The 13,993-nt window shown below is 38.5% G+C and overlaps 1 protein-coding gene across 1 annotated transcript in view; it reads right to left on the bottom strand.

Annotated features, from left to right (window-relative positions):
- The window catches only part of LYPD6 (LY6/PLAUR domain containing 6), an 82,058-nt gene that overhangs the window by 4,468 nt on the left and 63,597 nt on the right, over nt 1–13,993 (bottom strand). Inside the window, exons 4-5 of the mRNA XM_053698291.1 lie at nt 10,941–11,071; nt 1–320 (exon numbers count right to left, since the gene is read on the bottom strand). The exon at nt 1–320 is cut by the window's left edge and continues 4,468 nt beyond it. Of these exons, the coding sequence (XP_053554266.1) occupies nt 153–320; nt 10,941–11,071 (299 nt within the window). The 3' untranslated portion in view covers nt 1–152. The remainder of the gene's footprint in view (nt 321–10,940; nt 11,072–13,993) is intronic.

Genomic DNA, 13,993 nt, shown 5'->3' with positions numbered 1-13,993 from the left:
TCAAAAGAGCTTCCACTAGGTAATAAAATGGACAGTGATTCTTTCCAGTGAATCGGTTGTGCACAGGAGTGAAGTATACAAAAACGTATACAGCTCACATTACTTGGATATTGAAGTTATTTTGTTTGTTTGTTTTGTGCGTTTTTCCTCTTCTACGTCCTTAAAAGCCAAGGTAGGAATAAGCATGATAAAAGTGTTGCAATGTGAACAGAGGGTCCTTCTGAATGGTTAAGAGGAGATGTTGTTGCAAAGATTGCGTCCGTTTCATTTCTTGGCAAAGCCATATTACAGATATTTCCTTCACAACAAGAAGTGCAAACCTAGAGGAAGGATAAGAGATATTAGTTTTGAACTAGTGTGGAAGTTCTAATTTATATATTTGTGAGTCATAAATCTTTAAAAAAAAACAAACTATGGAGATTACATGGTGGAATATGTTAATGCCAAAGTTCAGTTTCTCAATCAAGTACAAAAAAGCAGGGAAGTTACTACTTTCAATTATTTTAAATTTCTATTAAGAGACAGGTAAAGACCGTAATTTCACTGCTTTTTCATGTTTGTACATGCACGTGCTCACCCTGAAAAAGGAAACATTTCAGGCTTATACATTTTAGGTGAGAGATTGTTAGTGTCATTACAGAACTGGCTCACTGTCCTTTTTAAAATGATATTAGCAAAGTTACCTCTCTTCAATCGTAAACATTGCATTTGTATGATAATGCATTCAACCATTCCTCTTTTTTTGTGCAAAAGCAGCCTCTGTTGTTCCTAATAAATCCCACATGACTCAGTAGACCTACAGCAGCCAAACCAAAGCCAAGTGAAGTGTGCCCTGCTTGGGGACAGTATCAATTCCTTTGGTAATGTGTCATATAAAACACAGGGACATCAAGGAAAGCAGTATGACTGTGAAAAATAATTCCTTTTGGGAAACCATTTTGATGTTGATTTAACGACTTTCATCAAAATAATATGCATTTTGACTGCCAATCAGGGGGGTTAAGAACCACGACTTATATTGGGCATTAACTATCCATACTTTCTATCAAACAATAAAAACGTGTTTCTTACATAATAAAGATCTATACTTATATATGCATAGTTGCCAACAGTCCCTGATTTCCAGGGACAGTCTCAGGATTCATGTCCCTGAATTTTTTTTTGTCGTCCCTGGAAATGACCCCTCCAGGAGATTTAGAGGGCTGCAGCTGAGCTGGGGCATGTGTGACACAAGTTAAACGGGAAGAGCTGCCTATATAAATATATATGTTTATAAGCATAATCATATATATATTTACTGGGAACACACAGTTCCCATAGAACACAATGTAAAGGCACTTTTCAGTAGCATTTTTTTCTACCACCCCACACCTGCCAACTTTAAACCCTCATAACTGCTTATTGCAATTATTTTATTAAAAAATAAAAATGCTACTATCTTTATTTTTTAATAAAGTATATAACTGTTTTTTGGGGCCATTTGGTGGACATTTATAAAATTAACCAGAGATCTGATCTCTAGTTAATTTTATAAGAGCTATTTGCTACTGCTAGCTCACGGTAGCAATAACCAGCCACTTGTAACGGCTGGTTATCGTGGGGCCGCAAATGGGGAAATGTGTCCATTTGTTGGCACATGATAAATTAGCACTCCACTTGTAATCTAGCCCATAGTGTATTATTTAAATATAATTAACTCCTACTTGAATATTATCATTATTATTGAATGGGGTCACATATTTTGATGCTGTGTTGTAACAATAGCCATATGCCAAGCATGTGTTCCAGAGACAAGTTTGGTGCTGTAATCTGTATAATAAACTATGGATAAGTCTAAATTATACTATTACTATCAAATAGGTGTGTTTTGATCGCAGAACTAAGTGGGCGGAGCAGTTCAACAGTATGTCGTCAATACACCGGTAACCTGCTTTCTTGCTCTGCTGCAAAGTTTCCGTGGAATATTTTTTTTTAAATGTTGGCTACTATGTATATGATTATTTTCCAGAAAACCACAGATGAAAACGTTTTGTAACTGTCAATATTTCACTTGGGACAGACATATTTTCTCAATTGTATGAAAACTTCCTAATTGTAAGCCTTCTGAAGCATGGATCAAAGCTTATATAAACTGTGTGCTGCAGGTTAAAGGGACACTGAACCCAAATTTTTTCTTTTGTGATTCAGATAGAGTATGCAATTTTATGCAACTTTCTAATTTACTCCTATTATCAATTTTTCTTCATTCTTTTGGTATCTTTATTTGAAAAGCAAGAATGTAAGTTTAGCTGCCGGCCCATTTTTGATGAACAACCTGGGTTGTTCTTGCTGATTGGTGGATAAATTCACCCACCAATAAACAAGTGTTGTCCTGTGTGCTGAACCAAAAATTGGCTGGCTCCTTAGCTTAGATGCCTTCTTTTTCAAATAAAGATAGCAAGAGAACAAAGAAAAATTGATAATAGGAGTAAATGATAAAGTTGCTTAAAATTGCTGCTCTATCTGAATCACAAAAGAAAAAAGTTGAGTCCAGTGTCCCTTTAATCAAGGTAGATTTCAGAAGCTGTTTTAAAGGGACAGTCAACTTAAAAATGTTTATTGTTTAAAAAGATAGATAATCCCTTTATTACCCATTCCCCAGTTTTGCATAACCTACACTGTTATATTAATACACTTTTTACCTCTGTGATAACCTTGCATCTAAGCCTCTGCAGACTGCCCCTTATCTCAGTTCTTTTGATAGACTTCCATTTTAGCCAGAGCTGACTCATAAATAACTCCACAGTAGTGAGTACAATGTTATCTATATGGCACACATGAACTGGCACAGTCTAGCTGCAAAAACTGTCAAACACACAGAGATAAGAGGTGACCTTCAAGGGCTTAGAAATTAGCATATGAGCCTACCTAGGTTTAGTACAAAAACAGGTTAGAGAAAATATACCCCTATGTATTCTCAACACTAATACTCCCTAAAGAACAGATGCTCCTCCAAACAAATATCAAATGAAAATAGTAAAACGACAAAAAGGGAGAGTGCTAAAGCATGAGCTGGTTTGATCTCAACCAGCTAATACTTAAAGGGACACTGAACCCAAATTTTTTTCTTTCGTGATTCAGATAGAGCATGACATTTTAAGCAACTTTCTAATTTACTCCTATTATCAAATTGTCTTCATTCTCTTGGTATCTTTATTTGAAATGCAAGAACGTAAGTTTAGATGCCGGCCCATTTTTTGTAAACAACCTGGGTTGTCCATGCTGATTGGTGGATAAATTCATCCACCAATAAAAAAGTGCTGTCCACAGTTCTGAACCTAAAAACAAGCTTAGATGCCTTCTTTTTCAAATAAAGATAGCAAGTGAACAAAGAAAAATTGATAATAGGAGTAAATTAGAAAGTTGCTTAAAATTGCATGCTCTATCTGAATCATGAAAGAAAAATTTGGGTTCAGTGTCCCTTTAAGCGCTCTAGCTTTTTGTCATTTTCCTACCTAGGTTTAGCTTTCAACAAAGAATACCAAGAGAACAAAGTTAATATGATGATAAAAGTAAATTGTAAAGTTACATGCCCTATCTGAATCATGAAAGATTTAAAGGGATACTAAAGCCAAATTTTTTCTTTCGTGATTCAGATAGAGCATGCAATTTTAAGCAACTTTCCAATTTACTCCTATTATCAATTCTTCATTTTCTTGCTATCTTTGTTTGAAAAATAGGAATCTAAGCTAAGGAGCTGGACCATTTGTGGTTCAGCACCATGGACAGCGCTTGCTGATTGGTAGATACATTTAGCTACCAATCAGTAAGCACAACCCAGGTGCTGAACCAAAGATGGGCCGGCTCCTTAGCTTAGATTTTTGCTTTTTTAAATAAAGATAGCAAGGGAACAAAGAAAAATTGATAGTAGGAGTAAATTAGAAAGTTTCTTCAAATTGCATGCTTGGGGCGCGATCCGATATGCAGCGTAGTTTGCGGCGCAATCGAGGGAACCCCCGCCGCCCGCAGTTTCAGCTCGCAACTCGAGCTATCCTATATACGGCGCCGTCAGATGCTAAAGTGCCGTAAGTCTGACAAACCAGCGATGTCCAGAAATCTGCGTAAGTACAAATTTCTGGAGTCGCCAGTAACTTATGGCACTTTAGAAACTGCCGGCGCCTACAAAACCTTACTAAAGTATTAAATCTCCCGTACTGTCTAACACGCCTCCCAAACATAGCCCAACACGTCTAACCCTCTATCCGCTATCCCCCCTCACTATCCTAACAATAAAAAATGTTATTAACCCCTAAACCGCCGCTCCCGGACCCCGCCGCCACCTAATAAAGTTATTAACCCCTAAACCACCGCTCCCGGACCCCGCCGCCAGCTATAACCCCCTAATGTGAGCCCCTACCCCGCCGCCATCTACCTTACCTACCCCCTAAAGTGAGCCCTTTTTTCTTTCGTGATTCAGATAGAGCATGCAATTTTAAGCAACTTTCCAATTTACTCCTATTATCAATTCTTCATTTTCTTGCTATCTTTGTTTGAAAAATAGGAATCTAAGCTAAGGAGCTGGACCATTTGTGGTTCAGAACCATGGACAGCGCTTGCTGATTGGTAGATACATTTAGCTACCAATCAGTAAGCACAACCCAGGTGCTGAACCAAAGATGGGCCGGCTCCTTAGCTTAGATTTTTGCTTTTTTAAATAAAGATAGCAAGGGAACGAAGAAAAATTGATAGTAGGAGTAAATTAGAAAGTTTCTTCAAATTGCATGCTTGGGGCGCGATCCGATATGCAGCGTAGTTTGCGGCGCAAGCGAGGGAACCCCCGCCGCCCGCAGTTTCAGCTCGCAACTCGAGCTATCCTATATACGGCGCCGCCAGATGCTAAAGTGCCGTAAGTCTGACAAACCAGCGATGTCCAGAAATCTGCGTAAGTACAAATTTCTGGAGTCGCCAGTAACTTACGGCACTTTAGAAACTGCCGGCGCCTACAAAACCTTACTAAAGTATTAAATCTCCCGTACTGTCTAACACGCCTCCCAAACATAGCCCAACACGTCTAACCCTCTATCCGCTATCCCCCCTCACTATCCTAACAATAAAAAATGTTATTAACCCCTAAACCGCTGCTCCCAGACCCCGCCTCCACCTAATAAAGTTATTAACCCCTAAACCACCGCTCCCGGACCCCGCCGCCAGCTATAACCCCCTAATGTGAGCCCCTACCCCGCCGCCATCTACCTTACCTACCCCCTAAAGTGAGCCCCTACCCCGCCGCCATCTATTTTAAAATTATTAAACCCTAATTTAATCCCCCTACCTCGCCGCCAGCTATATTAAATTATTTAACCCCTAATCTAATCCCCCTACCTCGCCGCCAGCTATATTAAATTATTTAACCCCTAATCTAATCCCCCTACCCCGCCGCCAGCTATATTAAATTATTTAACCCCTAAAATACTAAACTATCCCTACCACTAAACCTAAGTCTAACCCTACAAATAGCCCTGAAAAGGGCTTTTTGCGTGGCATTACCCCAAAGTAAACTGCTCTATTGCCAGCCCTTAAAAGGGCTTTTTGCGGGGCATGCCCCAAAGAATTCAGCTCTTTTACCAGCCCTTAAAAGGGCTTTTGGCGGGGCTTTGTCACAAAGTAAACTGCTCTTTTGCATTTAATCTAAATCCCCCTACACCGCGGCCACCTATAATAAATGCATTAACCCCTAATCTAATCCAACTACACTGCCGCCACCTATAATAAATGTATTAACCCCTAATTTAATCCCCCTACACCGCCGCCGCCTATATTAAACACATTAACCCCTAATCTAATCCCACTACACCGCCGCCAGCTATATTAACTATATTAACCCTAATTATATTAGGGTTAATATAGTTATTATATTATATATATTAACTATATTAACCCTAATTATATTAGGGTTAATATAGTTATTATATTATCTATATATTAACTATAATAACCCTAATTATATTAGGGTTAATATAGTTAATATCGTTATTATATTATCTATATATTAAGTATAATAACCCTATCTAACTCTAACATCCCTAATTAAACTCTTATTAAAATAAATCTAATATTAATATTATTAATTAAAATATTCCTATTTAAATCTAAATACTTACCTATAAAATAAACCCTACGATAGCTACAATGTAATTAATAATTACATTGTAGCTATTTTAGGGTTTATATTTATTTTACAGGTAACTTGGTATTTATTTTAACTAGGTACAATAGCTATTAAATAGTTAATAACTATTTAATAGCTACCTAGTTAAAATAATTACCAATTTACCTGTAAAATAAATCCTAACCTAAGTTACAAATACACATACACTATCAAAAAAATTAAATAAACTACAAATATCTAAACTAAAATACAATAAAATAATCTTAACTAAATTACACAAAAAAACAAACACTAAATTACAAAAAATAAAAAAAATATTACAAGATTTTTAAGCTAATTACACCTATTCTAAGCCCCCTAATAAAATAATAAAGCCCCCAAAATAAAAAAATTTCCCTGCCCTATTCTAAATTAAAAAAGTTAGCTCTTTTACCTTACCAGCCCTTAAAAGGGCCTTTTGCGGGGCATGCCCCAAAGAAAACTGCTCTTTTGCCTGAAAAAAAAACCCAACATACCACCCCCCAACATTACAACCCAACACCCACATACCCCTAATCTAACCCAAACCCCCCTTAAATAAACCTAACACTACCCCCCTGAAGATCTCCCTACCTTGTATTCACCCAGCTGAGCAGAACTCTTCATCCGATCCGGGCGATGTCTTCAATCAAGCTGCAGAGAGTCTTCTTCCATCTGGCGATGTCTTCAAGCAAGCGGCACAGAGTCTTCTTCCATCCGGTGATGTCTTCCAGCAAAGCGGCATCTTCAATCTTCTTTCTTCGCCGCAGAGCATCCATCCGGCACGACGACTTCCCGACGAATGAGGTTCCTTTAAATGACGTCATCCAAGATGGCGCCCGTCAAATTCCGATTGGCTGATAGGATTCTATCAGCCAATCGGAATTAAGGTAGAAAATTCAATCAGCCAATCAGATTTTTCTACCTTAATTCCGATTGGCTGATAGAATCCTATCAGCCAATCGGAATTCGACGGACGCCATCTTGGATGACGTCATTTAAAGGAACCTCATTCGTCGGATGGATGCTCCGCGGCGGAGGAGCGAAGAAAGAAGATTGAAGATGCCGCTCTGCTGGAAGACATCACCGGATGGAAGAAGACTCTCTGCCGCTTGCTTGAAGACATCGCTGGATGGAAGAAGACTCTCTGCCGCTTGCTTGAAGACATCGCCGGATGGAAGAAGACTCTCTGCAGCTTGATTGAAGACATCGCCCGGATCGGATGAAGAGTTCTGCTCGGCTGGGTGAAGATAAGGTAGGGAGATCTTCAGGGGGGTAGTGTTAGGTTTTTTTAAGGGGGGTTTGGGTGGGTTTAGATTAGGGGTATGTGGGTGGTGGGTTGTAATGTTGGGGGTGGTATTGTGGGGGGGTTTTCAGGCAAAAGAGCAGTTTTCTTTGGGGCATGCCCCGCAAAAGGCCCTTTTAAGGGCTGGTAAGGTAAAAGAGCTAACTTTTTTAATTTAGAATAGGGCAGGGAAATTTTTTTATTTTGGGGGCTTTATTATTTTATTAGGGGGCTTAGAATAGGTGTAATTAGCTTAAAAATCTTGTAATATTTTTTTTATTTTTTGTAATTTAGTGTTTGTTTTTTGTGTAATTTAGTTTAGATTATTTTATTGTATTTTAGTTTAGATATTTGTAGTTTATTTAATTTATTGATAGTGTAGGTGTATTTGTAACTTAGGTTAGGATTTATTTTACAGGTAAATTGGTAATTATTTTAACTAGGTAGCTATTAAATAGTTATTAACTATTACCTGTAAAATAAATATAAACCCTATTAATTACATTGTAGCTATCTTAGGGTTTATTTTATAGGTAAGTATTTAGATTTAAATAGGAATATTTTAATTAATAATATTAATATTAGATTTATTTTAATAAGAGTTTAGTTAGGGATGTTAGAGTTTGATAGGGTTATTATACTTAATATATAGATAATATAATAACGATATTAACTATATTAACCCTAATATAATTAGGGTTAATATAGTTAATATATATAATATAATAACTATATTAACTATATTAATCCTAATATAATTAGGGTTAATATTGTTAATATAGCTGGCGGCGGTATAGGGGGATTAGATTAGGGGTTAATGCGTTTAATATAGGCGGCGGCGGTGTAGGGGGATTAGATTAGGGGTTAATACATTTATTATAGGTGGCCGCGGTGTAGGGGGATTTAGATTAGATGCAAAAGAGCTGATTACTTTGTGACAAAGCCCCGCCAAAAGCCCTTTTAAGGGCTGGTAAAAGAGCTGAATTCTTTGGGGCATGCCCCGCAAAAAGCCCTTTTAAGGGCTGGCAATAGAGCAGTTTACTTTGGGGTAATGCCACGCAAAAAGCCCTTTTCAGGGCTATTTGTAGGGTTAGACTTAGGTTTAGTGGTAGGGATAGTTTAGTATTTTAGGGGTTAAATAATTTAATATAGGTGGCAGCGGGATAGGGGGGTTAGATTAGGGGTTAATAATTTTAAAATAGATGGCGGCGGGGTAGGGGCTCACTTTAGGGGGTAGGTAAGGTAGATGGCGGCGGTGTAAGGGGCTCACTTTAGTGGGTAGGTAAGGTAGATGGCGGCGGTGTAAGGGGCTCACTTTAGGGGGTAGTTTAATATAGTTGGCGACGGTGTAGGGGGTAGTTAATGTAGGTGGCAGCGGGGTCCGGGAACAGCGGTTTAGGGGTTAAATATTTTATTAGGGATTGCGGCGGGGGATCGCGGTTGACAGGTAGATAGACATTGCGCATGCATTAGGTTTTATTTAGCAGATCGCGGTTGACAGGTAGATAGACATTGCGCATGCGTTAGGTGTTAGGTTTATTTTGTAGCTAGTTTAGGGAGTTACGGGGCTCTAATAGACAGCGTAAGGCTTACTACGGCTGCTTTTTGTGGCGAGGTGAAAATGGAGTAAGATTTCTCCATTTTCGCCACGTAAGTCCTTACGCTGTATATTGGATACCAAACTGCGCTGGTTTGGTATACCTGCCTACGGGCGACGGCAGAAATATACGAGCGTAACTTCTAGGTTACGCCGTATATAGGATACCAAACCAGCGCAAAATTCAGCGTCGCCGGCATTTGCGGGCGACGCTGCATATCGGATCGGGCCCCTGATCTGAATGAATCATGAAAGAAAAAAAAATGGGTTTAGTATCCCTTTAATTTTTACTAGACTGTCCCTTTAATTGCAAAATAAGACATCTGAGGAACCTTTATCACTTTGATTTTATCATCAACGTTTTTTCAGCAGAATAAATCATTTAAATATATATATATATATATATATATATATACATACACACACACATATATTATACAGGTATATATATATATATATATATATATATATATATATATATATATATTATTGTATTTTGTATCAATTTGCAAATATTTTTTAAATGATTTTTGAGATGAGAAACTTTATTGAAATTTGCTTTTGTTCACATTTTTCACTGAATGTTTATTCTTTATTGATCTGATTACATTTTTTTCAGTGCCTGACATATACATGCACTCTTGTAATAACCATAGTACCCATTGCATTGTTGCTTAAATATAATTATGTATTTAACCACCTGTACTACTGGTACAAAGCTGATTACAAGAGGCATATTTGTGTAGCCTCCAATCACCAGCTAGCTCCCAGTAGTGCATTGCTACTCATGAGCCTACCTGTGTATGCTTTTTAATAAAGGATATCAAGATAACTAGGTCATTTGATAACAGAAGGATTTGGTCTTGTTCATGCTCTGGCCTCTATTTAACAAAGTCTGGCGGACCTGATCCGACAGTGTGGATCAGGTCCGCCAGACCTCGCTGAATACGGAAAGCAATACGCTCTCCGTATTCAGCATTGCACCAGCAGCTCACAAGAGCTGCTGATGCAACGCCGCCCCCTGCAGACTTGTGTCAATCAACCCGATCGTACTCGATCGGGTTAATTTCCGGGAATGTCTGTCCGCATGCTCAGAGCAGGCGGACAGGGTTATGGAGCAGCAGTCTTTGTGACCGCTACTTCATAACTGCTGTTTCTGGCGAGCCTGCAGGCTCGCCAGAAACACGGGGCATCAAGCTCCATTCGGCCCCTCTGTCTGAACTGTTGAAGTTTGATGTATGTCCCTGAACTTGATAATAAGAAGAAAACTCTGCACTTATATCATGACTGCTATAAAATGTACTTAATCAAATGTGATTCTTAGATTTACTTAAAGGGACATTCAATACCAAAATTGTTATTGTCTAAAAAGATAAGTAACACCTTTACTACTCATTCCTCAGCTTTGCACAACCGACATTGCTATATTAATATACTTTATAATATTTAAACCTCTAAATTTCTGCCTGTTTCTAAGCCACAACAGGCAGCCTCTTATTACATGCTTTTTTATTTGCTTTTCACAAGTGACTGCTAATCCATGTGGGCTGACACTACACAAATTGGCAAAAGTGCAAGTCAATAGATAATAAATAGCCATGTGATAAGGGGGCTGTCAGAAGAGGCTTAGATACAAGGTAATCACAGAGGTTAAAAAACCATGTTGGCTGTGCAAAACTGAGGAATGGGTAATAAAGGGATTATCTATTATTCTAAAAAAAATAAACAATTTTTAGTTGACTGTCCCGTTAAGTGATTTTTGTATAAAGTTCAGATGAACCTGATGTTTTACTGGATAAGATAACTTCTGGTTTAGTGCTCTGTGATTGTCATCTTATACATTCTACCCCAAATATTCTGGAGCAAAGTAACTGGTTTTTTTGTTCTTGTACCTTTTGTCCATTACGAGAAGACTCTCTGCACCCAGTAGATAAGCAGTCTTCTAGCGCAGCACAGCGTTTAATGACCGATGCACTTTCTCCACTTGAATCCATGATGTGTTGAGAATAGCAGTATCTTGTCTCTGTTTAAAAAAAAAAGACCTATTAGATTCTGACATTTAAAGTGAAGATAACAAGTGAATAAGAAATGAATACCTATAACAAAGTATATGCAGGGCAATTTTTCAGCTATCATTTGGCATTACACATAAGGGTAAATAATTATTTATACAATGCAGATTAGTCTTTCAGTCTAATTTTTCAATGTAACAGCACAACAAAAAAGCATAAAATATAAGAATTTGAGGGGATAATCTAAAAACCTTTATTCTGTCAGTGCAGTTTATTTTCTAACAGCATTTGTTCTGTCACAATATGTTTAACTAGTAAGAAGTTAAACAAATAATACAAATTGCACCTCACTCCCCTGGTCACTGTGGATGTGGATATAGATCCTAATAGGAAGACAAGCATATATGCCACACTGTCTGATTTGGAAAGAATTTATTTGCAAATTATGGTGGAAAATAAGTATTTGGTCAATATCAAAAGTTCATCTCAATACTTTGTTATATATCCTTTGTTGGCAATGACAGAGGTCAAACGTTTTCTGTAAGTCTTCACAAGGTTGTCACAGGGTTGACACTGTTGCTGGTATGTTGGCCCATTCCTGCATGCAGATCTCCTCTAGAGCAGTGATGTTTTGGGGCTGTCGCTGGGCAACACGGACTTTCAACTCCCTCCAAAGGTTTTCTATGGGGTTGAGATCTGGAGACTGGCTAGGCCACTCCAGGACCTTGAAATGCTTCTTACGAAGCCACTCCTTTGTTGCCCTGGCGGTGTGTTTGGGATCATTGTCATGCTGAAAGACCCAGCCACGTTTCATCTTCAATGCCCTTGCTGATGGAAGGAGGTTTGCACTCAAAATCTCACGATACATGGCCCCATTCATTCTTTCATGTACACGGATCATTCGTCCTGTAGCCTTTGTAGAGAAACAGCCCCAAAGCATGATGTTGCCACCCCCATGCTTCACAGTAGGTATGGTGTTCTTTGGTTGCAACTCAGCATTCTCTCTCCTCCAAACACGACGAGTTGTGTTTCTACCAAACAGTCCTACTTTGGTTTCATCTGACCATATGCCATTCTACCAATCCGCTTCTGGATCATCCAAATGCTCTCTAGCATACTTCAGACGGGCCCGGACATGTACTGGCTTAAGCAGGGGGACACGTCTGGCACTGCAGGATCTGAGTCCCTGGCGGCATAGTGTGTTACTGATGGTAGCCTTTGTTACGTTGGTCCCAGCTGTCTGTAGGTCATTCACTAGGTCGCCCGTGTGGTTCTGGGATGTTTGCTCACCGTTCTTGTGATTATTTTGACCCCACGGGGTGAGATCTCGCATAGAGCCCCAGATCGAGGGAGATTATCAGTGGTCTTGTATGTCTTCCATTTTCTAATTATTGCTCCCACAGTTGATTTCTTCACACCAAGCTGCTTGCCTATTGCAGATTCACTCTTCCCAGCCTGGTGCAGGTCTACAATTTAGTTTCTGGTGTCCTTCGACAGCTCTTTGGTCTTCACCATAGTGGAGTTTGGAGTGTGACTGTTTGAGGTTGTGGACAGGTGTCTTTTATACTGATAACAAGTTCAAACAGGTGCCATTAATACAGGTAATGAGTGGAGGACAGAGGAGCCTCTTAAAAAAGAATATACAGGTCTGTGAGAGCCAGAAATCTTGCTGGTTTGTAGGTGGCCAAATACTTATTTTCCACCATAATATGCAAATAAATTCTTTCCAAATCAGACAATGTGATTGTCTGGATTTGTTCTCATAGTTGAGGTATACCTATGATGAAAATTACAGGCCTCTCTCATCTTCTTAAGTGGGAGAACTTGCACAATTGGTGGCTGACTAAATACTTTTTTGCCCCACTGTATGTATCTATGGACAAAGTCAGTACATTCTCTGAAGCATTATGTTATCACCCTTTATTAACTATGGGCTAGATTATAAGTGGAGCACAAATTTATTGCATACCTGTAAACTGGAAAATTTGCCCGTTTACGGGCGCGCGATAAACAACCAGCCATGATAAGTGGCTGGTTATTGCTACCACAAGCTTGCGGTAGCAATTACCGCTCAGAAAATTAAACAGAGATCAGATCTCTGGTGAATTTTCCAAAAGTGCCCCAATTGGCCTTGGTCTTGTAGTTTTTTATTGTAATTTTTTTTTTTAAACAAAAACAACCATACAAAGCAGATTTTAGGGGTTAAAAGTGGTGGTGTGGGGTGCCATTACATAGCGGTCTATTGGGACTGTATGTTCCCTGTAAATGTATATGCGTGCAGTGGTATTACACTGAGGAGCGCAAAATCGATCATTTGCGCTCAACTTGTAATTTAGCCCTATATTTTTACAGTCCCCAGTGGTTATATATCCTCCACTATGGTTTTATCAATGGCTTTGATAGTGATTTAACTCCGGTAAGGGTAAAAAGAGAACAATTATGTTGCTAAATAGCTGTGTTATATGAATAAAAGACAAAACACGTATTTATTTAATTGGGACTTTCCTGGTATTTGTAAGGTAAACCTTACTGCATCATGCTAAGAGTATTTTCATCCTTTGTTCAATTGAAATAGGATTGCTACCGGCTGGAGATAACAAGAGATACTATTTTATTGGTACGTGAATTGAGTCCTGTACCCAACCCCTGTTTTCTGTGTGAATTGTACTCTTAAGTATCTCTTTTGGTATGTGTCTGTAGTATGTGAAATGTTATGTATTTACTCTGCTGATATCTTGTCTTCATCTATGTGATGTTCAAACCTTGTCAATACTTGTGAAACTTCCTAAATTTATAATTTCACTAATTGTATAACACCAGCCTCCTCCAAATTATATTGTCTGTTTTCACAACTTATCTCACCCTGAATCAAATTTTCCCAATTGGCCTTTTGACTGTCTCTGATCATGTCATTATCTAATTTACTGCAATCA

The sequence above is a fragment of the Bombina bombina genome, chromosome 1 (genome assembly GCF_027579735.1).
Source record: "Bombina bombina isolate aBomBom1 chromosome 1, aBomBom1.pri, whole genome shotgun sequence".
In the NCBI taxonomy this organism is placed as follows: domain Eukaryota; kingdom Metazoa; phylum Chordata; class Amphibia; order Anura; family Bombinatoridae; genus Bombina; species Bombina bombina.
This window is presented reverse-complemented; position numbering and strand designations above follow the sequence as displayed.